The sequence below is a fragment of the Hyperolius riggenbachi genome, chromosome 2 (assembly GCF_040937935.1).
Source record: "Hyperolius riggenbachi isolate aHypRig1 chromosome 2, aHypRig1.pri, whole genome shotgun sequence".
Lineage (NCBI taxonomy): Eukaryota > Metazoa > Chordata > Amphibia > Anura > Hyperoliidae > Hyperolius > Hyperolius riggenbachi.
In genome coordinates this window covers 322,814,075-322,840,621 of record NC_090647.1, presented here as the reverse complement: position 1 = coordinate 322,840,621, position 26,547 = coordinate 322,814,075, and the positions used below count along the sequence as shown (strand labels likewise).

General features: G+C 43.6%; 1 protein-coding gene across 2 annotated transcripts in view; it reads right to left on the bottom strand.

Moving 5' to 3' along the window:
* ARID1A (AT-rich interaction domain 1A) overlaps positions 1-26,547 on the bottom strand; it is an 82,521-nt gene that overhangs the window by 7,879 nt on the left and 48,095 nt on the right. Inside the window, exons 4-18 of one of the 2 annotated variants that reach the window (XM_068269234.1) lie at positions 23,466-23,579; positions 19,542-19,782; positions 19,006-19,095; positions 18,733-18,927; positions 15,267-15,552; positions 12,176-12,315; positions 11,952-12,061; positions 7,691-7,900; positions 7,368-7,572; positions 7,096-7,228; positions 6,803-6,957; positions 6,557-6,692; positions 6,361-6,477; positions 6,186-6,276; positions 3,312-4,200 (exon numbers count right to left, since the gene is read on the bottom strand). In XM_068269234.1, the coding sequence (XP_068125335.1) occupies positions 3,312-4,200; positions 6,186-6,276; positions 6,361-6,477; positions 6,557-6,692; positions 6,803-6,957; positions 7,096-7,228; positions 7,368-7,572; positions 7,691-7,900; positions 11,952-12,061; positions 12,176-12,315; positions 15,267-15,552; positions 18,733-18,927; positions 19,006-19,095; positions 19,542-19,782; positions 23,466-23,579 (3,112 nt within the window). The remainder of the gene's footprint in view (positions 1-3,311; positions 4,201-6,185; positions 6,277-6,360; positions 6,478-6,556; positions 6,693-6,802; positions 6,958-7,095; positions 7,229-7,367; positions 7,573-7,690; positions 7,901-11,951; positions 12,062-12,175; positions 12,316-15,266; positions 15,553-18,732; positions 18,928-19,005; positions 19,096-19,541; positions 19,783-23,465; positions 23,580-26,547) is intronic. The other variant, XM_068269235.1, reaches the window with a different exon arrangement.

Below are 26,547 nucleotides of genomic sequence, written 5' to 3'. Positions count from 1 at the left end.
GATATGCATCTTTCCATATTCTCTGCACTTTTTGGAGTCCAGCATTGTATTACACAGGACGACACTTTCCCCAGTGTCGGCAGCTCCATCCAGCACAATGCAATCAAATACAAGGAACCCAGGGGGATATAGTTACAAACATCGTGCTGGTAGGTGTGAGGATATAATTAATTAGTTGTGGGTATGCTTAAAGGCATACCCACAGGCACTGCTCGGAGTCCCTTTAAGTCTTTAAAGCATACCTGAACTGAGTGATATGGAGACAGTCATGTTTATTTTCTTTTAAATAATGTAGATTGCATGGCTGACCTACGGCCTCAGTCTAAAAGGTGGCCACACACACACACACACTAAAATGATCCGATTTTACAGCAATTCGATAAAAACGATCGTATCTCCTGGAAAAAAAACGAAAGCTTTTTTTCATTCGACTGAAAAATCCGATCGGATTTCCCGTTTTTTTCGATTTTTATCTATCCGGAATGCCAGATATTTTTCTTCCATTTCTCTAAAGATTGTATGGTGTGTGTTAGATTGTCAGTTTATTAATATACACACCCAAGCCATTTTCTCAGAGTTTCCAATCATTATCATCATAATTGGGGGAAAATTGAACATACGTGTGTGGTACATTGGTCATATTTTTGAAATATTACAATCAGTCAGAAAAATTGATTGCAATTTCTTAAATTGAACAGATATTTAAAAAAATTGTATGGTGTGTGGCCACCTTAAGGCTCAACACACACCATACAATCTTAGTTGTTCAATCTTACCACTTCCATGTAGTATAAGAGCCTATCCAATCAATCATTCAAGGTATTTTCAATCTGTTGGCCCTTATACTACATAGATTTGGTAAATCTGTACAACTAAGATTGTATGGTGTGTGTTGAGCTTAATACTCTTAAGCCGAAGAATATGCAGATCGGGTGTTTCTGCTGCAAGCTTGTTTCTGGTGTAATTCAGCCACTACTGCAGTCAAACAGATCAGCAGGGGTTCCAGGCAACTGGCGGTTAAAATGAACTTAAGGTGAGAGCAATATGGAGGCTGCCATATTTATTTCCTTTTCTGCAATACCAGTTGCCTGGCTATCCTGCTTAGCCTCTGCTCTAATACCTTCAGCCATAAACCCTGAGCAAGCATATGCAGACCAGATGTTACAGACAATATCAGAACTAATGCTTGTTTCTGGTGTAATTCAGCCACTACTGCAGCAAAATAGATCAGCAGGGCTGCCAGGCAACTGGTATTGTTTAGAAGGAAATAAATATGGCAGCCTACATATCACTCACCTCAGGTTCACTTTAAAGAGGAAATAAATATGGCAGCCACCATACACTTGAGAAAGTGCGTACCAGCCCAAAACGTCGTGCCGGTGTTCTGGTTGTTACTATGCTAATGAATTAAAGTTAATCCCCATGCGATTACAGCACTAACTTGTTTGAGCCCTGGTCTTTTTATAAACTGTGAGCTTTAGGGCCTGTTTCCACTACACGCAGATTCTGCATGCAGAAAACTGACTCCAATGAATGCCTATGGGCCTGTTTCCACTGAACGCGATTTTTCTGATGCAGATTTCCCATAGGCATTCATTGGAGTCCGTTTTCTGCATGCAGAATCTGCGTTTAGTGGAAACAGGCCCTCAAGGTTTTTCTCACTTCAGTTGTACTTTAAGGATTCAAGTAGAAAAATAGGAGTTGAAAGCAGCAGTCAGACTTAAGTTGAGCTAAGTGATAACATTAAACTATTCTGGTTTTGCTTGCAGCTTAGGCTGTGTACATACATCCAATTTTGATTGGCAAATGATTGGCCAATTTTACCATAATCTGTTTATAGTATTCAAAATCTGTTGGCTCTCATACTACATGGAGGTGGCAATATTGGCATGTGCGCATGCACCCTTAAGGTGGCCATACATCAGCCGACCAACCAATTGACCATCCAATTGGATTATTGAAATCGAATTAGATGAAAATTGGTGCTGCCAAGTGCACGCCCGGCCGACAAAGCAACCAATTTCGGGACAGAAATTGGCCGCACGGTCGATCGCGCATGCTGTAAGAGGTCGGGCCGAAGTTGGTTGGGTGCGCGGCGGTATGGTGGCCGATTTGCGAACGAGTGACGAGACGAAACCCCCGCTGCAATGTATAAAATGTATGTAGTGTGTGCATTTATATATTACCTGTCCGGTGTCAGCCTCCACGCGGTTTGCGTCCATCTTGCCAGGTTCCGCATGTCTGACGCTATGCGCCACTAGCGTCTATGCAGCTATTACCCGACGAGATGGACGATACCGTGCGGAAGCTGCTACAGGACAGGTAATGTATAAATGCACACTACATACATTTACACGTTTGGTGGATGCGGCGGGCTCAGCTGATTCCCTGCTGAAATCGGACCGGAATCGGCCTGTAGTGTATGGGCAGATTCGATCAAGAGACATTTATCTCTAATCAGATTAGAGATAAATTTGTCTGTCAATTCTGCCCATAACCTTCTGATGTACGACCACCTTTTGAATTTAGCCAGTGACTATTTGGTTGAATAACTAGCTGTAATTTGCATGAAAAACGTGAAACATTTCATCTCCCATCTGTACTGGCCAGTAAGCATTTATTTTTCCGGACTACTAGTCCGGTTCAGTTTAAGCTTTTGGGATGGTCACTTGTGTCATCTCAGAAAAAACCGATAGGGGAAATATATGCAGCAATGTAACCCATTTTAAACTACCACTTTGGCAAATGTTAATTTTAAATACATGTATACATTTACATGATTTAATACATCAATTTTTATAGTCACCTCACGGTTTCCCCCTACACATCAGGGCTCAGATGTAGTGAAAGGGTCAGTCGATCTTATAGTAAAGTTCCACATCAAACACCCCCCCTTCCCCAAATAAACAACTACACCTTAATGTAATACTCTGAAGGATGCTGACTGGTGAGCAACTCCCCCCTCTTAGTGCATGTTCAACTGACCACACAGAAAAGGAAGTAGTAAAGGGGTATCAACTGCACAAATGATAAACTGACAAACCCAGTACCCATCACGTTAGCAGGAAAGTTAAACTTTAGTTTTGGCTGTCACTGCAGGTAAACCCCAAGGTAAGGAATTTGAAATACAACAGAATCCTACAGTAAACTCCAAGGGATCCAAGAAAAATTAGTTTACTATATCAGAAGTATCAAAACTAGCTTTTGGGTTATAATATTCTTCATACAGGATAGTACACTGATAGGTGGCTAGAGACAACTGCAGTTGTCAAATCATGACCTAAAGCTTCTGCACAATTTGGCTTGCTTACCTATTTCTTTTGCAGTCAGCCTCCTCCTTGGCTTTAATAATGGCTGCGTGGCTTCCACAGAACCAGGAGGGAAAGTTATGTCCCTGCGAATGAGAGGTGGCTGAGGAGGGGTGGGCACAATGTGGGATGCAGGCACAGGTGGCCCAGCTTTCTGCATCTTCAGGAAAGGAGATTTGCTGGGCGAAGTGTGGGCTTCCAGAGGCCGAGGGGTGGCTGGACTTGCTACCTGAGGAAGATGGTTAGGCATGCTTGGGGAGGCCTGGTAACCAGATTGTGGTGGAGGTCGAGTAAGAGGAGGGCCAGGGGCAGGCACATAAGGTGGCTGCTGCCTGTTAACATGAGGTTGCCACTGACCCTCGTGACTTAAACGTTGGTCTGGAAGCAGCATATCTTCTCCGCGAGGTGGTCCAGAATGATAAGGTGGTCCTTGTGAACTGGCTGTAGGTGGACCAGGCCTACCCTGGTAATTATAACCCATCTCTCCCCTGCTTTGCCACATGGCCCCAGGTTGTGTTGTCTCTGCAGACCCTCCCATTCCACTAGGAGGCAAAGGAGACTGAGAGTTGTTTCCTGGTGCTGCAGGCACTCTTTCACGACCAAACTGAAAAGGAAACTGATTTTGCCCAGAGGGTGGTGGTCTGCGTTCCCCAGAGCCTTGAGGATAATTGCTCCCATACTGTCCATAGGGATCCTGTGTCTGCTGTGAATTTGGAGCAGGAGAGGGCTGTCCAGAAGGTGGTGGCACCACCGTTCCAGGCGTCTGCTGCTGTGGTTGTGACTGTGGTTGACCTTGCCCACTCTGTGGCCCAGTATATGGAGCACTATAGATCTCTCCCTCATGACGCTTTGACGATGGTCCGTAAGTGCCATCCATCTGCCTCTTGTAGTTCTGAAAACAGACAAAAAAAACCCCAAACATGTAAATATGAACTACAGTGGCGGGGGGATATGGACGCTGCCATATTTATTTCCTTGTAAGCAATACCAGTTGCCTGGCTATCTTGCTAATCCTCTGCCTCTAATACTTTTAGCAATAGACCCTGAACAAGCACGCAGCAGTTCAGGTGTTTCTGACACTGTCAGATATGATAAGGTTAGCTGCATACTTGTTTCTGGTGTGATACAGATACTACACCGTAGTTAAATCAGCAGGGCTGCCAGGCAACAGGTATTGATTAAAAGGGAATAAATATGGCAGCCTCCATATCCTTCTTGCTGCAGTTGCCTTTTTTACCCTCAATAGATTTGCACATCTTTACAAAAAAAGAAAGCTGGTAGTTTTGAACCTGAATTTAAATAATTGTGTGTTGCAGTGGGAATTCATCAAAATTGACTTTTTTCAGACACTATGTCGCCAGCACTGAAAAGCAATAACTTTACTCACACTGCCCCTTCTAGTCATTTATTAGAGCTTACTGCAAAACGGTGGCACAGTAGGAAAAAACCAGCTTTAAAACAATGATTACACAGGGTTAAAAAAAAAAAAAAAAAACCCCTACTAAGTACATATTTGCATTTTTAACTGCATTGGGGAGGGGGGGGGGGGGGGAGGGGGCATTTATCTGCAGCACTAGTTTTGTTATGAAACTTTAAAGTGACCCTATATATTGAAAGGATTTGTAGGTTGCTATATTTATTTAAATCAAAGAATACTGCCTGGCTGTCCTGCTAATTCTCTGACCCAACACTAAGGCTAGGTTTACACACACCTGCAAACCTGACAGTTTTCCGCAAAAGATATTTAGATGGATCCTATGTTAACCATAGGATCTGTTCACACGTCATGCACTATCAGGGCTTACATCTCCACAACAGACTTTTATGGACAACATATTGAATACATACATATAAAGATATGACAGGTCTGTTACAATGGAAACCAATGGATGTGGGTGGATACATCGGATCTTACATCAGATCTGTGGTGACCATTCACATCGAGAACCATAGAAAGTGTGAGCTCAGCCTAAGCCACAAATCTGGAATGAATATGCAGATCGGGTACTATGACTAATCTCATGCTTGTTCTAGGTATGTGTTGCAGATATTACTAATGCCATAAAAAGATCAGCAGGACAGCAAGGCAACAATGATTTTAAAAGAAAATATAGCAGCCCCTATATGCCCTGCATTATAGGGTCACTTTAAGCCATGATCATTTTTGTTTGGGGGGGAAAAAAACCCTCATTAGAACAAATTCAGTATGTGGCTGTAGAATGGTCAGAACACAAGCCAATTCATGAACTGCTCATTTAAAATTACTTTTTATACCAATGGAAAGGGGAGGAAGAGGCTATCCAAGATCTAGGAGACAACAGATCAAGGATGGAACACACTCGTAATGAAAGGAAGGAATGGTTTTAAACATTTGAGAGTTTTGCACTTAAAAAAAGTGAGGGAAATATCACAATTAAAAATGATGCGTCTAGAGCTCCACATTCTGGTTTAACTGAGAAGTTTAGTAATTTCTATAAAGATCTTGCTTGCCATCGGTGTAATAAAGAGTATACTGCTCCAGATTAACCATAAGGGACTAGATATTAGTAAGTCTACAGACATTTTTTTGTAAATGTTGCCATGCTGAAACATGTTCACATCAACATGAAGATACTTTACTAGTCAAGCCAGAAAAATGGAGTGCAAAAATAAGAAACACAGTTTTCCCAGTCAGCTGCTACACAGATTTTTAAAAAAACTAGTGTCAGGAAGTACACAGGGAGCAGACAACACTTTTGGCTACTACCATACTGATTTATGCTCCATACAGAAAATATTTTTTTCTATTTTTTCAAAACTGAACCACGAATTGAATTGTATGTTTAAGACTATACAGTACAAAGGTTGCAGGGTGGTAAATAAAATACACAAACTTACTTGCTGCTGATACATTGGATTTTGCTGACTTGGGTAGGGGCTTCCAGATGATGTGCCTTGTGATGGATATTGGTTACTATAAGAATCATGCCTGTAGAGGAGAAAACAGAAACGTAATGTTATCTGTCATCTTGTGCATCTCTCTACTGCCTTCTGTTAGACATATTTTCCTTACCTCTGTTGTGGGTAACGCCCAGGAGAGTACATGCCACTGTCTGTGTTTGAAGGCATCATATTTGGCTGAGCACCCCCACTGGTCATATTACCTTCAGGACCCAGGCCAGGCTCTGGCCTACAATAAAAAACAAAACCGTTAACAGATGGTCATGCAAAACAACCACCACTTTCACCAATAAAATGACTAAGCTCACCTCACTCTGTCATAACCGCTATAAGGATAATGCTGACGCTGACCCATGTTTGACATAGCAGGACCTGGCGCCCGACTGTATGGATCTCCCATGGCTCCACTTGGCCCCTGGCCAGATGACATGAAAGGATCTGTTCCTATAGGGGAGAGGGAAAAAAAATTGGCAAGGAAGCAAGCAACAGCCAACAACCGCATAGAGAACCAGGCTCTAAAACGCATTGCAGAAGAGGAATATCCGTAGTCCCACCTTTCCTCATTCCACCATAAGGGTCCTTGCTTGCCTCATAGGGCATCCTACCCATCATGTCTGCCTGATATCCAGGGTTAGGAGTCATGGAGTTTCGCTTCTGATAAGAAGGATCTGAACCGTCATAGGCATCCTGGAGACCCACAGAATTATTCCTTTGTTGAGAAAGAGAAACCCCAAAGAAAATCAAAACTTGGACAATTGTTATAGCAAAAATAATGGCAGAGGATAATTGGAAAATTCCCAATTTCAGATAACTGAAAAAGTAGCTTTCAAATTATTAATAAGCTCACCTCATGCCCGGCATGGGAGGCATTTGACTATGTGGGGTGGATGCTGGTGTTGGGGGCTTCAAATCCCCTCCTTCTGCCATAGAGCTGCTAGTGGACTGAGGCGTTTGTGGTCCCTGCATGGAGCCTGAGCCAGCTGAATGAAAAAATATCATCTTAATTGTCAAGATTTGAAGAAAACATTCTCTTAGAAACAAAAAAACAAAACAAAAAAAAGAATGGGAACAAATTAAGTTTTGTTTGAAATGTGCGCTGCTGCCTCTCCATCCCCTTACCTGGAGATGGTGGTTGGATTTTAGCCTGTTTCTTTGCTTCTGCCGAAGCAAAAATATCAGGTGGTGGGTCTTCTCCCCTTTCAATTTTGCATTCAAATGCATACAGACACTGTATGTATTGCTTCTTTAGGGAGCTAGCTGCACTGCTTGATGTACCCACATTTAAGTTTGTTGCAAGCTCTCTCCACTTTTTGTTCTTATTAACCTGTAAAGAACCATGAGGTCAGTAAGGAGTCCGAACCACAGGAAGAAAAGGAAAAAAAAAAAAAAAAAAAAAAAAAAAAAAAAGAAACTGCAGGAGTGAGGAAATGTATATATCTGACCTGGGTGAGTCCGCCGATATCTTTCACAGACATGTAGAGACGGAACAAATCAAGAGGCTTCCTGCCTACAGCTGGTAGGTTGGTCATGCCCATTGCCTTCTCTTCTGTGAACGATAAGTAACGATCCACCCACATTTTTCTCTCTGGCTCACCACCGAGCTCATACAGTTTTGTTATTTTCTCATTGGTAGTAGTAGAGGAATTGGATTTCTATGAACAGAAAAGTTAAGTCATGAAACGGAAACTGATCAGAGGATGAGAAAATGAAGCCTAATAGTTTTCAACACTGACAATAAAAGGTGCTACTCTAGTGCAAATCAAGTTGCTTATTTCTGAAGACTGTATTACTGCGTTTGGATGCCATTTCCTCACAAACCTGAATTCGCTGACTGACAGCATTCCAAATCAATGCAGTGGAACCTTGGTTTACAAGCATTATTCATTCTGGAAACATGCTTGTAATCCAAAGCACTCTTACAACACAAAATGTCCCCATAAGAATCAAAGGAAACAAACTCAGATGATTCGTTCCTCAATCCAAAAACATTTATAGAAAAATATTTAATATTAAATACTGCACAGTATAAAGTAAATAAAGACTTTCACTATATAGGTTGGCTCACACCAACCTTTTTCCTTTGTATGGTTTTAAAGGACAACTAACAGGAAGGATATGGAGGCCATATTTATTTCCTTTTAAACAATTCCAGTTGTTGGGCAGCCCTGCTGATCTATTTGGCTGCTGTAGTTTCTAAATCACACCAGAAACAAGCATGCAAGCTAATACTGTCAGATCTGACAATAATGCTTGTTCAGGGTCTATGGCTAAAAGTATTAGAGGAAGATCAGCAGGACAGCCAGGCAACTGGTATTGCTTAAAAATAAATAAATATGGCAGCCTCCATATCCCTAATTTCAGTTGTCCTTTAACCAGGAGGCACCCCCCTCCTCCCCATCTTTAATTGTAAGCCTTAAGCAGGGCCCTACCTTCCCTAGTGCATTCTACATGATCATGTGCTCTTTTCCTATGACTGCCTCGTCCTAGTATTACTGGGCCTACCTAACCAGCACAAAATTGCATGACCATTTATTTTGTACCAGTTTGCCTTGTGAAACTGTCCTATGTTGTATGATCTCATGACTGAAATCCTTTGCATCATTGTATGTATTTATTGTCCAGTGCTGAATAATATGTTGGAGATTTATAAATAATAATATTATTCAATGAATTGCTTTTGCTTACGGTACTTTTGAGGATTTCTCAGAAAAAAGTGACATTGTACAGTTTCTACATTTAGACCAAGTACAAGTAAGTACAATTCTGCAGCATGAAAGGGTGAGGGAACCATTGGCCCATTTATAAAGATGTGACACGTGCAAAGGGTCTGTGCTTGTATATCCAGGCATTGCTTGTTTATGAAATAAAAAAAAATGTAAAAAAAAGCAAAGCGCTCTACTCTCAATCCAAGTTTATACTGTATTTGCCATTTCAGTGACAGAAATAACCATACCTTAAAAATAAATGGTTTGGAGCGCCCTTATTTGGTGCAGTATTCTGATAAGTAGAGTGGAGACTATTATAGTATATTTCATTAGACCACTGGAAAAACTGACTTAAATATAAGTCTATAGCGGTCAGTTAGCGCACTAAACATGTATTAACACCACTGCTTACTTACACTGGGAATTCCAGTGGAGTCGGTCCAAAAATCCACCGACTCCGACTCCTCAGTTTAGGATTCCACCGACTCCGACTCCTCTAATTTGCATATTACAATTTTGTTGATTAAAAGTATGTAACATGAAATTCGTCTCTTAACTGCCAACGCTTAGGAATTTTACAAGACAACTGAAGTGAGAAGGATATGTAGACTACTATATTTATTCCCTTTAGACTAAAACTAGTCCTTGGTAAGAGTACTTGTAAAAGGTACAAACCGGAACAAAGAACATCTATCAGGCCCTAGGCAATGTAAGTAAGGGTACATGTAAGAATGATGTGCAGGTATTCTGCAGGGGAATGAGGGGATTGTAAACAGACAACACCTCTGTGTTCAATGTGCACAGCATTCTCAGTGGATTCCCTGCAGCTCTGTGGGGAGTGCATATGTAGATTATAGTACTACTGTGTAACAAAGTAAACCTGAGACAGATGAAATTAAAGTTTTATACATAACTGGGGCTTCCTCCAGCCGCCTTCAGGATAATCAGTCCCTCGTTGTCCTCCACCACCTGGATCTTCTGCTATGGCCTCAATTCACTAAGCTTTATCAAACGTTTGATAAATTACCTCATAAGTAAAATCTAATTTTGAATTCACTAAGGTGTTATAGAATTATCGAATGTGTTATCGATAAAATGTTCAATAAATCTATAATACCTTAGTGAATTCAAAATTAGATTTTATCCATGAGGTAAATTATCAAACGTTTGATAAAGTGTTTGATAAAGGTTAGTGAATTGAGGCCTATGAGTCCAAGTACTTGAGCCAGTCAGGCGTAGTGCACATGCACACACTGCGCCGCCAGGAGCATACTACACCTGTGCAGCACTATTGCGCAGGTGCAGAATGTTCCTGGCTGTGAGCGGCATGCGGCCGGACAGCGCTGACTGGCTGAATTACCAGGACTCATAGCAGAAGATCCGGGTGGTGGAAGACAGCGAGGGACTGATTAGCCTGAAGGGGGCTGGAGGAAGCCCCAGGTATGTATAAAACTTTACTTTTCACCCGTCTCAGTTTACCTTTAATTTGTAGTCACCAAACCAAATTTTAATAACATATCAAATTATTTGATTTCATCAGCAAAGGGAGTGCATACATTTGCATAAATCAGCATCAATGCAGAATTATTTCCATCTCGTTGACCATCTCTATTAGTGACATGGCTAACCATCAGGCTTTATACTTACAGCATAGATGTTATTTAGTGTATATAAGAGATTCCTGTGTACACATCATATATACAGTCACAATCAGATATGTATATCTGACTTTAAAAATACAGGGACTGCTTTATTGAAGCAGCACAAGTAACTAATTTTGATTGGTTTATTTCATTTTTGTAGACTAAGCACAGCTATTACTGTATATATACATTATTTTTAATGACTATTATCTGAGAAATAGAACATTTTATCATATTTTCTATTTTAATTACAGTTACAAATTCATTAGGAGTCGGAGTCGGAGTCGGTGCATTTTTTCCCGACTCCGACTCCAGGCACCCAAAATTGCCCGACTCCACGACTCCGACTCCACGACTCCGACTCCACAGCCCTGGGGAATTCTGAAGAGAGTACCCAAGAATGTCCCCTCCCTTACGTCCATTATCCCCTCTCCTTCCCTAGGTCTCCTTATTCTTGTTACTATAGCGTGAAAATATTGCCTTGCCATGTACCCTGTGCGTTTAGATTCAGGTTTGGGCCCCCTTTAATCTTCCACCACCATTCTCCAGTTGGATTATTACATGAAGCAAGAAAAATGACAGTATGATATGAGCCATTCAGTAGCATAAAGGTGAAGACCAGAAGTGGCCAACAGGAATCAGGAGGGAGACAACTGGGTGCATTGGTTCCTGAATGCATGAATATAATAATGCATGCAACAGACTGGGTGGCACTATTACAGGGCATAGTTCTCAGGGAAAAAACAAAAAATAAGCTTTACTCACCTGGGGCTTTCTCCAGCCCCTTGCAGCTGACTGTCCCACGCTGTCACCTCCGCTGTGCCGCTCTCACCGCTCAGTATTCAGGCTGACCGCGGAGGCGGCCTTACTGCGGCTGCACGAATCGCTGCTGTCAATCATGGCCACATGAGCTGTGGCGAACTGCGCAGCCGCAGTAAGGCCGACCCCGCGGTCGGCCTGAATACCGATCGCCGAGAGCGGTACAGCGGTGAGGAGCGGAGGTGACAGCGTGGGACAGTCGGCTGCAAGGGGCTGGAGAAAGTCCTAGGTGAGTAAAGCTTATTTTTAGTTTTTTAAATTAGTCAAATGGACCAATGGGGGGAAACCAGTATGCTTGGGAGGAGTAATTGTGGTAGAATAAAATGTTCTCTCGGTTTATCATAGAGTCAACCGTAACCTGTCCTTTTGCGTGTATAAATCTGTTTATAGATTAGCGTATGTATGGTAGCTGCAATGGCAGGTCTGGTCCATAAAGTGTACACAACCACTGGATGTGAAGTGGATAACAGGACAGCTTTCTGTTAAAGCTTTTTCTGCAAAAAAAACTACCACAACCACCATAACAAGCCAGGTACCTTTGATTTGGTCTCTGCTTTAGGCGTCCCGTCTGCTTTGTTATTCATTTTGGGAGTCTGTGATAATTTAACATCAGACAGTCCCATCAGCTCTGGGCTGCCAGCCATGCCTGAAAAACATGTGCATTTAATGAACCTTACAGTTGTTAACAGAGTTAACAGTTTAGGTAAAAAAAGAACTAGTATGTAAAGTTATCTCATTTAATCAACAAGACGAAGGTTACCTGAGTTGTTGGCCATATTGCCTCCCATGTAGGGAGGTCCCTGTGTGTTCATCATTGCTGCCATGCTGTTCATTCCTTGGCCATAAGGTGGCCCTGCTCCCATCATGCTACCCTGGTTCATGTTTGGATAACCTGGAGACCTATAATTCAAAATGCACACATTCTCAAGTAGGACATTGCATTTTTTTAAACTAAAATACATTTCCACAGAAGGAAGATCAATTCTAGCAGTTGACTAGATGTTAAAAACAAACAAACATAAAAAATACTATTTTCTCATGTTAACAGTTTGGTTTGCAACATATAAAAATAATACATATCCAAGCTGTCGAATGAACGTCAAAGCTGATGGGCCAGTAATTCTTTTTAACCAGCCTGGCGTTCTATTAAGATCGCCAGGCTGGCGACCAGACTTTTTTTTTAATAAAAAAAAAAAAAAAAAAACTATTGCATGCAGCAAACTGAAAGTTGGCTGCATGAAAGCCTCCGGCGATCAGAAGTAACAAGAAAGGCCGCGATGAGCAGCCCTTCTTGTTATGCTTTCGGAGTGAAGTCATGGATGTCAGCCGACGTCCTGACGTCAGCCGCCTCCGATCCAGCCCTTAGCGCTGGCCGGAACTGTTTGGTCCGGCTGCGCTGGGCTCGGGCGGCTGGGGGGAACCTCGGATCGCCGCGCTGCGGCGGCGATCAGGTAGCACACGCGGCTGGCAAAGTGCCGGCTGCGTGTGCTCCTTTCTATTTCATTAAAATCGGCCCAGCAGGGCCTGAGCGGCAGCCTCCGGCAGTAATGGACGAGCTGAGCTCGTCCATACCGCCCAGCTGGTTAATGGCCATTTTACTGGACTTCCACTCGTTAAGAATTATATGCACTCGAGGGAGGTATCATGCACTACCTGGGGGTGTGGCACGTTTAGTCCAGTGTTCTCCCCAAAAATTTTCTCCCGCCAGGTGGCATGAAAAATGTAGCTAGGTAGGGCATAATGGGCCAGCACCACTCTGCTTACAGTATAGGAGGAAGAGGAGGTGAACCAATGACAGCTGGGTACTCACCAAAATTAGCCGGGTGAGCACCAGTTTAAAAGAACCAGGGGACAACACTGTTAGCCACACACTGTCCCTTTCACTCTACTGGTGGAGAAGCATGATTGCTGCAGCCACTAACCCTCCCCTATTCAACCTTCCACACACAAAAGAGTTATGGTTATAAGTAGGGAAGTAGTGCAGTCTGGACTGCCATTTGTCCCTCTCCAGTGTTAGTCTATGGTAGGTTGTGTGGAGGGAAGGAGGAAAAAAAAAAAAAGTCAAACTCACGCTAAACTCCTGGAACTGGGTTTTAAGGTCCTTGAAAGAATTGCTCTGGCTATTTTTTTTTCCTCCACACAAACTGCCATTCTCAAAAGCCATCTGGCTACCAAAGATGCTGGCAGTTATAACAACCATTAACCTCCTTAGCGGTACGCCCAACACTGTCAGGCATGCCGCTGCAGAGGTTTTGCTGCACATCAGGGATCGCCGGAATGATTTTATTTATTTAAATGTGTAATTTAGATACTAGCTAGCACTAGGCTAGCTAGTATTGTCTGCCGGCACCCCCCGATTGCCCGTTGGATACATTACCATGCCTGGATCCAGCGATCGAGCAGCCTCCTACTCAGCTGCGGTCCTCACTATGGGGAGGATCGGGACTGCGCATGACATCAAGACATGTTTGATCCTCCCCATTGTGAAGACTGGAGCTGAGCGGGGAGGCTGCGCCTATCGATCCCGGCATGGTATGGTATCCAGCAGGCAATCGGGGAGGTTACGGAGGTGCCGGCAAACAATAGTAGCTAGCCTAGTGCTGGCTAGTAAATAAGCACGGAGGTGGGGTTAGTCACAATGCAAAACCTTCTGAGCATCGTAACGCTCAGGTGGTAAAGATCCTATCGGGTGAAGTGACATATATACATACATAATTTTTACTGGATTCCACCTAATACTCCTTTCAAAATTTAAAATTTACAAGGTAAATCGGTGTTCTCCCCAGGCTCTTTTAGCTTGGTGCTTCACCTGGCTAATTTTGGCGAGCACCCAGCTGTCATCGGCTTGCCTAGTCATCATCCTATGCTGTAAGCAGATTTGTGCAGAGAAATGCAGGCCTTGCATCTCTCTAACCCACCCCCCCCGGTACTTTTTCAGGCCACCCAGCTGGAAAAATATTTCTGGGGAGAACACTGTAAATGTTACACACTGCACATTGATTTTTCTATAGTTAACCTATGCTCTGGTATTGAAATCTCGCCTGAGACAACCATTATGGTACACACCATGCAATTTCCCATCCGATCGACGATCTGAATCGATAATTTCCGACAGGTCCAATCAGTTTTCTGATAATTTCTGCACAAATATTGGAAAAAATCGGAAACATAAGAGCAGTTGGAAATTATCAATTTGACCCATCGATCTAACAGGAAATTGCATGGTGTGTACCAAGCATTAATCTATTGGTTAGTAAAGGATGCTGAACAGAAGATCTCAGATGGATCATCACTGATAATACACTCACTGTACATAACCTCAAATTGGGCACTAGTTATGAAGTAATTTAAAAAAAAATCAGCATGTAGAGCAGACAGGACAAATCACTTCTACACTAGAGATCAGAAGAAAATATAAGCAAAGAGAAACTACACTGCAGACTGAAAAGCTGGCCTGGCAAAAACTTGAGAAGTACAAGTACATCCTGCACCGTAAACCCTGGTTACACAAGTCTTTCATATATCACAAATCAGCATTGCACTACAAACTTAAGCCATAAAAAAGGGAAACTTGTGGAACACACAAGAACTGGTTTTCTTGAGGTGGAGAAAAATACCGATTTAAAAAGCATTAACATCTTGTGTAGCACTGTACAATAGGCAGTACACACACAAACTGAGCGGTTTATGTATTTTCTGTATCCCCTCTGTCTTTTTAATCCACAAGGCTACTCCATCACACCACAGTGAAAGAAAAAAAAAATAGAATTACTTTGTTACAGGTTAGCGTAAGAGGTAGTTTGGTTGCTAAATAATAATATTCACCATTAAATACTGCTTCAGCCTCTTACCTATTTTGTATGGAATTTGCAGTGCCATGCATACCAGTAGAATCTTGTGCTTTGCGATTCATACCACCAGGTGGAGGACACATCCCAGATCCTACTTGGGGTGGCATGCTTCCCATGTTTGGCCCATATGGGCGGTTGCCCATTGCAGAGTGGCCCATACGTCCTCCGTACTGTGGCATCCCTCCCTGACCATGCATCTGCCCACCTGTAACAAGTGGAGTCATTCCACCTCCAGAATAACCTGCATTAGGCATAGCATTGTAATTTGGCTGTCGTGGATACCCTCCTGCATGGAAGAGGAAATAAGTGGACAGTTACCATAAGGCTTCACAAAAGTTTTCAATCAAAGGGAACCTGAGGTGAGGAAACCTACTTCAGGTTTGATACATACCCAAGTAGATACCACAGAGCCTTCCCAGTATTATGCCCATCCGTTGTTCCTGAAGCTATTTGACCTACTAGGTCGCAGAGCTCTTCGGTACTCCTCAGGCAGTCTTCAGAACTACTAGCTTTCCAAAGAGTGCATCCATACTATGCATGCACGTGCCCAGTGCATCTGTACTTGGCTCATACATGTGCAGTTCAAATGCACCCCTATTTAGAACTAATCTGGAAGCAAGTAGTTTCAAAGACTACCAGAAGAGTACAGAAGACTTAGCAGGCCAAATAACTTTAACCAGGGAATGAAGTTGTTTAACCTTCAATAGCATGAAACAGCGGGACAGAGAGGACCAGGAAGGCTCTATTGTATCCAGAGCCTTCCCTCTACTTATGTATGAGTTTCCACACTTCAGATTTGCTTCAACCACTTACAATCTAAATGTGCTAAATAATCAATATTGGCAACATTTCTAGCATATTTAGATGGCATTACTGACTTCAAGGCAGCATGCAGCATAGTCCCCGGTATCAGACGCTGGCAGGGATTGCCTGATGCCGCATACATGTGCTTGCCGATTGCTTGAGCAACCAGCCAAAAAAAAAAGCACTGGTCTCCCCCGAGGAGCATGCAGAATACTCAGCAAGCTGCCACAGATCCTCCAGCGACCTCTTGCATCACCTGGCAGGCTCCTAGCTGATTTCCGATGGCAAGCCGGAGTGTCAGCTTACCCGAATGGGGTTGCGTACGAGAGGAATCGGCGCCGGGAGACTTGGGCGCAGGATACAGCCGGTATATGGCTGACCCTGCTGCTGCACAAGTTCCCGGCCGTGTAAAATACCATTCCCCCTTCAGGCCGCCATGGATGGTGGGGAATGAAATTTGGCCTCCTGGAAGCAGAATTATTGTGTTTTAAAAGTAAATTCAGCTCCGTCTTCTGGCGGCGCCAAAGTTACTCCCTGTGCGCTGCTATAGCCGTAATTCCTATTACAGCCTATGGTGGCGCCAGCTGCGCCCAAGTCTCCTGCGCTGGATTCACGGTGTTCGAATGGGACCATGTGATATGCAGACTTGCGTGCACGGACGCCGCAATGACCACCCCCAGGTGGTGCAGAACGTTGCTGGAAGATTAGCAAGTATTCTATGCCAGGCAAACTCCCCAGAACACACAGGGAAGGGAAAAAAAAAAAAAAAAAAAAAAAAAAAAAAAGGGGGGGTCCAAGTTGTCAAGCATGCCTGTTAGTTAAGACTTGGTTGCCTGATTTCCCGGATAACGGGGCTCTGCTATGGTAGCATTTGAGTACATTTGTATCCGTTCTTAAAGGAATACTTAAGTCATAAAAAAAAAAAAAAAAAATTGACAATGCCTGTCAGCGGCTGTCGCCGAACCCGGAAGTAGCCGCCGGCGGGGACAGGACGATCGGAGCGGGGCTGCGAGGGCACCATCCAGCTTCAGGGGGCTGAGGGATGCCACGGGTGAGTAAATGTCATTTTTTTTTATGACTTAAGTATTCATTTAACACAAAAAAATTTAATTTTTAAAAAGGAAAAACCATACATTAATTTTACGTTTGCTGATGGGCAGAAAGCAGCTGCTTTATTGCTGCAGTAAATTATCTCTAGTTTCTAACAGAATAGCAAAGCTTCCAGGGAGTAGGTACTATTCTCTACTGTGCCTGACTATCTTTACTACACAGCATCAAAATGAGGCCAGTCTTGAATTTACCAACCCAAAAAAAAAAAAAAGTTTTCCCTTCTCACTGGTGGGTGGAGTGCTAAACAAGCCATGTTTTAATTTGTAACATGTATATATTTACCAGAAAGAAAAAAGAAATGTAGTGTTTATTTCTAATACTACAAAATAATTTAACTCATCTGCATGTCTGTACCAATTACAGTTGGATCACCCTATTCAATATGTTTTTAGAAACAGACAATGCTCCCATACACTCTACTTTCAGTGACCTTCGAAACTCTTGCTCACCTTCAAATAAGACCATGCTACTTTGCAATATGGTTCATGCACTGGCACCTTTGTGAAGGAGTTTATGAAGCAGCAGTTTGGGATCCTTTTTTCCTGGAAGCATCTAGTAGCAAGTTACTTTATAAATAAATATACGTAACTGACTGCATATAAAACGCTTTACTTAAATACTGGGGGGGGCGGGCGGAAATGAGTGGACCTTCCCCGGGGCTTCTAATGCTCCCCGCAGACATCCTGTGCCAACGCAGCCACTTACCGATGCTCCGACCCAGCCTCCGGTTCACTTCTGAAAACCAATGCGCCTGCATTGCCGTGTCCTCGCTCCTGCTGATGTCACCAGGAGCGTACTGCGCAGGCCTAGTATGGTCTGTACCCACGCAGTACGCTCCTGGTGACATCAGCGGGAGTGAGGCACAGTGGTTTTCAGACTTTAAAATCTGAAATTCCAGGAGGTGAACCGGAGGCGGGGTCGAAGCATCGGTAAGTGGCTGCGCAGGCACAGGATGTCCGCAGGGAGCATTAGAAGCCCCGGTTTAGTTCAACTCATTTTCCCCCGACCCCCCTACAGTGTTCCTTTAAAGGACACTTGAAGTGAGAGAGATTTGAAGTCAGTAGTGGATGAAACATTAGCACAGGCTCCCATTATACATAAGGCAAAATTATAAATTATAAATACTTACCTGGGGCTTCCTCCAGCTCCTAGGAGTCTGTCCCTCGCCACAATTCCACTCTTCTGAGGTCTCCTCCGTAGCAGGTAAAGACCCGGCCGAGCTGGCAGCATCTGCGCATTTACCACTTGCCGTCAAGCTCCTATAGCCGGAAGCATTCTGTGCAGGAGCAGTAGCAACTGCGCAAAAAGATCCTGGCCACAGGAGTGAGACTGTGAGTGCGTGCACTCGGGCATGTGCAGAAGCCGCCAACCCACTATGGAGTGGTCCTCAGAAGAGTGGCCGACAGCGGTGAGAGAGAGATTTTTAGGGGCTGGAGGAAGCCCCAGGTAAGTAAATCTGCAGTAATTTATTTTGCCTCATGCATTCTTTAAGCAAAACAATGTAGGAGAACACTTTTTGAGCAAATCCATTTTGTAGTGAAGCAATACGCACCTTGGGGACCATACTGTCCGCCTTGAGGCCCATAACTCCCCATAGAGTTTTGTTGATAGGGTCCCATTCCAGCATGCATTTGTGTCCCTGTCGACTGTCTTGGAGAAAGTGCTGGGCCAGGCTGTGGGGATCCATACTGAGTTATTTGTGCATTCCTCTGCATGTACCCTGTTGAAGATAGGCAAATCGTGACAGCTTTAATAGAAATAATCAGTGACATTTAACACGTTGCAAATGGAAGCTAAATAAACAAACAACAAACCAACTACTTACCCCTCTCTTGTCCAAGGCCAGCCTGGTTCATGGCAGAGTGAATTAAGCCATCAGAATGGCCACTAGGAGGACGTGGAGGCATTTGTGTTCCTGATGGTAGTGAATTTAAAAAATGTCAGAATGCAACCATAATTTATCAAAATTAAAAAACTGGCCTCCATTGCTTATCGCTTCCCGGTTGGCATTTTCTGTACAGTAGTAAGGTGTGCGGTCTTTCTCACCCTGCCTCTCCTCCCTGCTAACTGTGGTGGTATCCTACATGCAGTGGTCCAGGCTAACCTACCCCTAAATAGTGCAGGCTCGTTATAAGCCAGGACCACTGGACATGGATAACAGCACTGCGTTTACAGCAAAGTGGTGGGACAACAATTCGCAGAGGGAGGATGCTGCAGTCTCCTCTATACAATGGGAAAAGGCAAAAGGGAGTGGTAAGCATTGAACGGCATTGCTGAACTACTCAGCACTAGCTTTAACAGTTGCCATTGCCTGCTTCACAAAAGTACATTTTAAAAATTTCAATACATTTACATACTAACCTGGAACAGATGTTGGGGAGAGTGGACCTGACCGAGAAGGTGCCACACTCGCTGGAGAACCTACAGGTGAAGGTGAAGGTCCTCTGATGCCAGGCAAGTGGGGTGATGTATGAGGAGAGAATGGAGACTGGGCTGGGTTGCTCTGCTCACCCTGACTGCTGGAAATACCTGAAGTGCTGACACCTGGACTCAGAGCACCCTCAACACCCATTGGGAGGTCATCAATGGAACCAGAGAGATCCTGAGAATTCACAGACAAGCAGTATTTAATGATATGCCATTTATATGGTGCTGACATTTTCTGCAATTCCGCAAGTCATGTGAAATCAGTTCACATGCATTAACATGACCCATTAAAGGGAAGGTCCAAGCAAAATAAAAAAAAAAATTAGTTTCACTTACCTGGGGCTTCTATCAGCCCCATGCAGCCATCCTGTGCCCTCGTAGTCACTCACTGCTGCTCCAGTCTCCCGCTGGCAGCTTGCGGGACGCATTGCGTACATTTTTACGCATTCCCGCTAGTGCAGGAACATTAACATATGCATTTTTACGCAATACTGGTTCAATTTGTGAAAAAATTTACGCATTAAACCAGTAATGCGTAAAAATGTATGTGTTACTGTTCCTGCACTAGCGGGAATGCGTAAAAAATGTACGCAATGCTGCCCGCCGACCTCCAAGGTCGGCAAGCTGCCAGCGGGGGACTGGAGCAGCAGTGAGTGACTACAAGGGCACAGGATGGCTGCATGGGGCTGGTAGAAGCCCCAGGTAAGTGAAACTAATTTTTTTTTATTTTGCTTGGACCTTCCCTTTAACCACTTGAGGACCCACCCTTTACCCCCCCTTAAGGACCAGCGCAGTATTCTGTGATCTGTGCTGGGTGGGCTCTGCAGCCCCCAGCACAGATCAGGCAGCACGCAGAGCGATCAGATCGCCCCCCTTTTTTCCCCCCTATGGGGATGGTGTGCAGGGGGGGGTCTGATCGCTCCTCTTGGCTGGCATGTTGCGGGGGGGGGGGGGGCACCTCAAAGCCCCCCCTCCGCGGCGAAATTCCCCCCTCCCTCTCCTACCTGTCATCCCCGGTGATCGGGGCTGCACAGGACGCTATCCGTCCTGTGCAGCCAGTGACAGGACGTCCCCTGTCACATGGCGGCGGTCCCCTGTCACATGGCGGCGATCCCCGGCCGCTGATTGGCCGGGGATCGCCGATCTGCCTTACGGGGGGGGGCGGGGGGGTGACGACTCAACACCATTTTTATCTTCTAAACAGCTGATCTGTGTCAGTGAATCAGCCGTTTCTGAAGGGTTAGTGAAGTAACTAAGCTGTTAAAGAGGAACTCCAGTGAAAATAATGTAATAAAAAAAGTGCTTCATTTTTACAATAATTATGTATAAATAATTTAGTCAGTGTTTGCCCATTGTAAAATATTTTAAATCCCCAATTTATATTTTGACATTTTTCACATGGTGACATTTTTACTGCTGGCAAGCGATGTAGCTGCTGCTTGCTGTTTTGGCAGTTGGAAACAGCTTTAAACAGCTATTTCCCACAATGCAACAGGGTTCACAGACAGGAAATTGCCAAGAGTACGTACTCAGAATTTCTTTGTGGGAGGGGTTTCACCACAGTACCAGCCATACAAAGCCCCCTGATAGTCTGTTTGTGAAAAGGAATAGACTTCTCATGTAAAAGGGGGTATCAGCTACTGATTGGGATAAAGTTCAATTCTTGGTTGGAGTTTCTATTTAATAGAGAGCAGGGAACAGCCAGCCCATCACTAATTGACATCAGCCTCCCTCTCTCTGCCCACAGCCGATTTATAACTCGGCTCACACACTTCAGAGAAGTGTTTCTGCAGGCTTCTCGCATGCAGCTAAATACATTTACAAATCGTATAACAATTCTGACACGCGCTCTGGTTCTATAGCTCAATATTTATTTTGCATCTCGTATACTAAAATCCACAAGAAAGATAAAAATAAGACAATACTACAAACAGATCTGTAATAAAAGACACCCCAAACATCCAAGCTCACCCCTTACACACGTTCACACCATGTAGAAGGGCCCTTCTATCTCAACCCTGCCTCTCAGTATATATAAAAGGGGGCGGGGTAGATGAATGTTAAGGATGGCACAAAAAATCTATGTATATATAAAAATTGCATTAATATAATAAGAAAGAGGAGATGAAAAAAAGGGGGGGGGGGGGGTTGTATCTTCAAACAACTTCATAGGGAACCTGTCCCGTTTTTCAACAAGTGTCTGTTTCCCAAGGCTGTACGATCATATATTCTTTCTCCAGCTTAAAGTCATGTAATCCAACTTACAGTTCCGCAACAGGTCCTATTGCAAGATGGATCTGCTAAACCCCACGATAGTTTCCACCGCAGACTCAAGTCTGCCTCTTGGTGAACCGTCTCCTTACTGCTCTGCACGCCGTAAGATTAGAGTGCGCATACGTCACTTCCGTGTGTCAAACTCACGGGTCCGCTCGTCACACTTCCTCCGGGCTGGCTGCAGTTTGAATCTTGGCTGTTACGGGTGACGTCACCGCTCAAGGATCCGTTGAACTTCTGCTCATAGGCGGCCGCTGCGCGCTACTGCGGCTCGCCACCTGTCCACGATCCAAGCCAAAAAATGACAATAAAAAAGAAACCTCTACGCGTTTCTGCCAATTAACGTTGGCCTTCTTCAGGAGGGTTTGTCATAGGTTTTTTTCATCTCTTTCTTATTATATTAATGCAATTTTTATATATACATAGATTTTTTGTGCCATCCTTAACATTCATCTACCCCGCCCCCTTTTATATATACTGAGAGGCAGGGTTGAGATAGAAGGGCCCTTCTACATGGTGTGAACGTGTGTAAGGGGTGAGCTTGGATGTTTGGGGTGTCTTATTACAGATCTGTTTGTAGTATTGGCTTATTTTTATCTTTCTTGTGGATTTTAGTATATGAGATGCAAAATAAATATTAATTGAGCTATAGAACCAGAGCGCGTGTCAGAATTGTTATACGATTTGATTTGTTATTTGTGAGGGTTTGAGGGATCCCTCAGCTGACAACGCAGCTCATTTTTAGGAAACTCCAGTACTGGGTAGTGTATACAATTGTTCTTAAATACATTTACAGGCAACTGCATGTCATCAACCAAGTTAGATTAGAGCCTATGATGTGGTCTGAAGTCAAAACCTTTACCATTTGTACCATGGCTTCCGTTGTTACGTTTTTTTCACCACACAGCTAATAGACTTTCAAAGCTGCACTTCTATCTTCTACCTCTGAAGCAGACATTCTGTCCTCCGGAGGTAGAAGACAGAAGTGCAGCTTCGAAAGCACAAAAATAAAAAGATGAAGACATTTAACCCCCCCCCCCCCCCCCCCACACACACACACACACAAAAGAAAAAAAAATCATCTAACAAGCTGAACTTCTAACTTAGTGTCCATGCTGCTGGGTATAGCCTAGGGCAGTGATGGCTAACCTTAGCACTCCGGCTGTGACAAAACTACAAATCCCATCATGCCTCTGCCTCCCCGAGTTATGCTTAGAGCTGTCAGAGTATTGCAATGCCTCATGGGACTTGTAGTTCCACCACAGCTGGAGTGCCGAGGTTAGCCATTACTGGCCTAGGGTCTGAACTGTACCTACTTGGGTTCAACCTGCTATAGGCCAAGCTATAATCACGATGGTTCTGCTGTGTCCTCCAATGAACAAGAAAGAAAATAACTGCAAACCCAACTAAGGAAATTAGTGTAAAATCACTGCAACTGAACATCTTGGAGTACCAAAACACAGATGCTTTGTCAGCCACAAGTATTGTTCCAGAGCGATATATTGTACAAACACTTTTGTGAAAATGGAGTGAAAGTTTTGCTGGGAAAAATACCTCAATATTAGTAGAAGGTGGTTTACTCACTGGAAGGCTAGAGGGCCTTGGCTGCATCCCCATACCAAGTTCATCTTGTCCTTTGCTGGAACCCAGAGATGGTGTTGATGAAGCCTGGGATGTAAAGGAATCCTGAGAGTGCTCCTAGAGAGGAGAAAAAAAAAAATGTATTGAAAAGGTATATAAAGCACAATGAAATCCATTTCACGTATGAGTATCGCACATTTACAGAATAGGTTAACCATAGGCTTACACCCCCCTAAAGACCAGGCTATTTTTCACAATACAGGGCTGTGCAGCTTGGTCAGGTTGCTGCACAGCCCTGCAACTTCGCGCACACGATTTTTACCTCCTTTTGTTGTGCTTAATAGGACACTCTGCCGGAGGTATCTGATCGCTGCTGCAATTTTTTTATATCCTAAATAAGGAGAAGCTTTTCCTTCCTTCCTCCCTTCCCCCCTGTGCCGTCCTAATCGCCTTAGGGAGGCGATCGGCACTCATCTCCGCCTCTCATAGGCATCAGCCTATGAGAGGGCTCCATTTGCCAGCCAATCCGGGGGACAGCGGAGTGTCAGCCGTGCAGCGCTGTACAAAGGTAAACAAAGGGGAATTATTTCCCCTTTCAGCAGAAAACTGCCTGCTAGCCGTGATGGGCTGATCACGGAGCTCCGCAAACCGGCAGGGAGCGATCGCGCATGCGTTTCCCTGCTAAACTGCAGCTCTAGGACTTGATGCCAATGGGCGTTAGGCGGTCCTGGGGCTGCCACGGCGATCACGACCATTGGCTTGACGCAGCAGTTAGGTAGTTAAAAATAAGAGTTGAAAAATTAGTACCAAACTTGTACATTTTGGACAACCAATTTTCAAATAGAGTTGCTTGCTGTAAGCTAAAAGATTTTTCCCACAGCTAAAAAAAAAAAAAAAAAAAAAAAAACTAATTATGACACCTTAACATGTACTTTTTTTCTAGTCAGATAATCTACAGTAGCAAGAAAAAAAAAAAAAAAAAGTATGTGAACCCTTTGGAATTATATGGGTTTTTGCACAAATCCTATATAATACAACCCTAATGTCCCTGCGTCAGTGCTTTTTTGCACTGCGCATGTGCAGGGACAGACGCAGAGACACTGCAGAGTGCCAGAGGGCGGGGCCAGAAGAGGCGGGTGGGCGCGTGCGTCAGGTTTGCGTGCAATGGGCGCGTGCATGCGCGCGGCGGTATTCGTGACAGACCTAGCCCGTTTTGAAACGGGCTAAGTCACTAGTTGGTCATAAAATGTGATCTGATCTTCATCCAAGTCACAATAGACAATTACAGTCTGCTTAAACTAATAGCACAGAAATAATTTAAGGTTTCTTAATGTTTCCATGTTTTTATTCAACACACCATGTAAACATTCACAGTGCAGGTGGAAAAAGTATATGAACCCTTGGATTTATTAACTGGTTGAACCTCCTTTGGCAGCAATTCCCGTAGTTGCAGATCAGATATGCACAACGGTCTACAGAACTGTTTCAGTTTAGCAATATTGTTGGGATGCCTGGTGTAAATAACTTTTAGGTCAAGCCAAAGCATCTCAATCGGGCTGAGGTTAGGACTTTGACTGGGCCACTCCAGAAGGTGTATTTTCTTCTGTTTAGGCCAATTTGTTGATTTGCTTCTACGCTTTGAATAGTTGTGCTGTTGCAACACCCGTCTTCTGTGGAGCTTCAGCTGGTGGACAGATGGCCTCAAATTCTCCAGCAAAATGTCTTGATAAAAAAAACAAAAACAAAAACTTCATTTATTCCTTTGATGATAGCAAACTTTAGCTGACACTTAAGGATTCTTCACCACCTCATTGAGCATTCCGCGCTGTAGTCTGTCATCTTTACAGGACAGCCACTCCTAGGGAGGGGGTAGCAGTAGTGCTGAACTTTCTCCAAATATAGACAATTTGTCTTACAGTGGACTGAAACTGCAAGGGTTTTGGAGATACTTTTATAACCCTTTCCAGCTTTATGCAAGTCATCAATTCTTAAAGGGGCACTACGGCAAGCTAGACCAGCATTGGAAGGGTTAAACACAGAGGTTTAAAGTTCAGTGGAGAGATATGCAGAAGTTCAGATAGATACATTTAACTAAATAGAATGTAACAAGTGATAAATGTTACACACTTTGGCTGTCCTCCAGCTCCTCAGTCAGAGAGAGTGAGTCACATTCAACACTTAGATACATTTTGTTTACATAAATGTATCTATGTAAGCTTCGGATGCATCTGCAGTTCTCTCCAGGAACTTTAAAGCTCTGTGTAACCCTTTCAATGGTGGTCTAGTAAAAAAAAAAAAAGCTGGTTGCATAGAATATACTGTAAATAATGTTTTAGAGCAAAGTTGAAATGCAGGGTTATATTCCGCTTTAATATATGTGCAAACAGACAAATAAGTAGTATGTTTTTTTCCCAGAGTAAAATGAGCCATGAATTACTTTTCTCCTATGTTGCTGTCACTTACAGTAGGCAGTAGAAATCTGACACAAGTGCTAGGTTTTGGGCTAGTCCATCTCTTCATGGGGGATTCTCAGCAAGGCTTTTATTCTTTATAAAGATATTCCCTAAAAGGGATTTATACAAAGATGCTGGTCAGTTTCCCTGCTTGCTACACAGTTTTTTTGGCAGTTGGACAGAGAAACTGCCATTCACTAAGTGCTTTTGAAAATAAATATATCCCTGAGAATCCCCTATGAAGAGATGGACTAGTCCAAAACCTGTCACTTTCTACAACCTACTGTAAGTGACAGCAACATAGGAGAAAAGTAATTTATGGCTCATTTTACTCTGGAAAAAAAAAAAAAAATGTACTGTTTGCACATATTTTAAATTTTACAGTTTTTCGCTGTAGTGCCCCTTTAATCATTTCCGAGAGCTCTTTTCTTCTTGGGAAAAGCAAACCCAAAACTGTTGTGTGCGTTTTTTTAATAGGACGGGGCAGCTGTAACCAACACCTCCAATCTCATCTTATTGATTAGACTCACATACCTTTTCCACCTGTACGGTGAATGTTTATATGGTGTGTTCAATAAAAACATTTGTGTGGTATTAGTTTAAGCAGACTGTGAATGTCTACTGTTGTGACT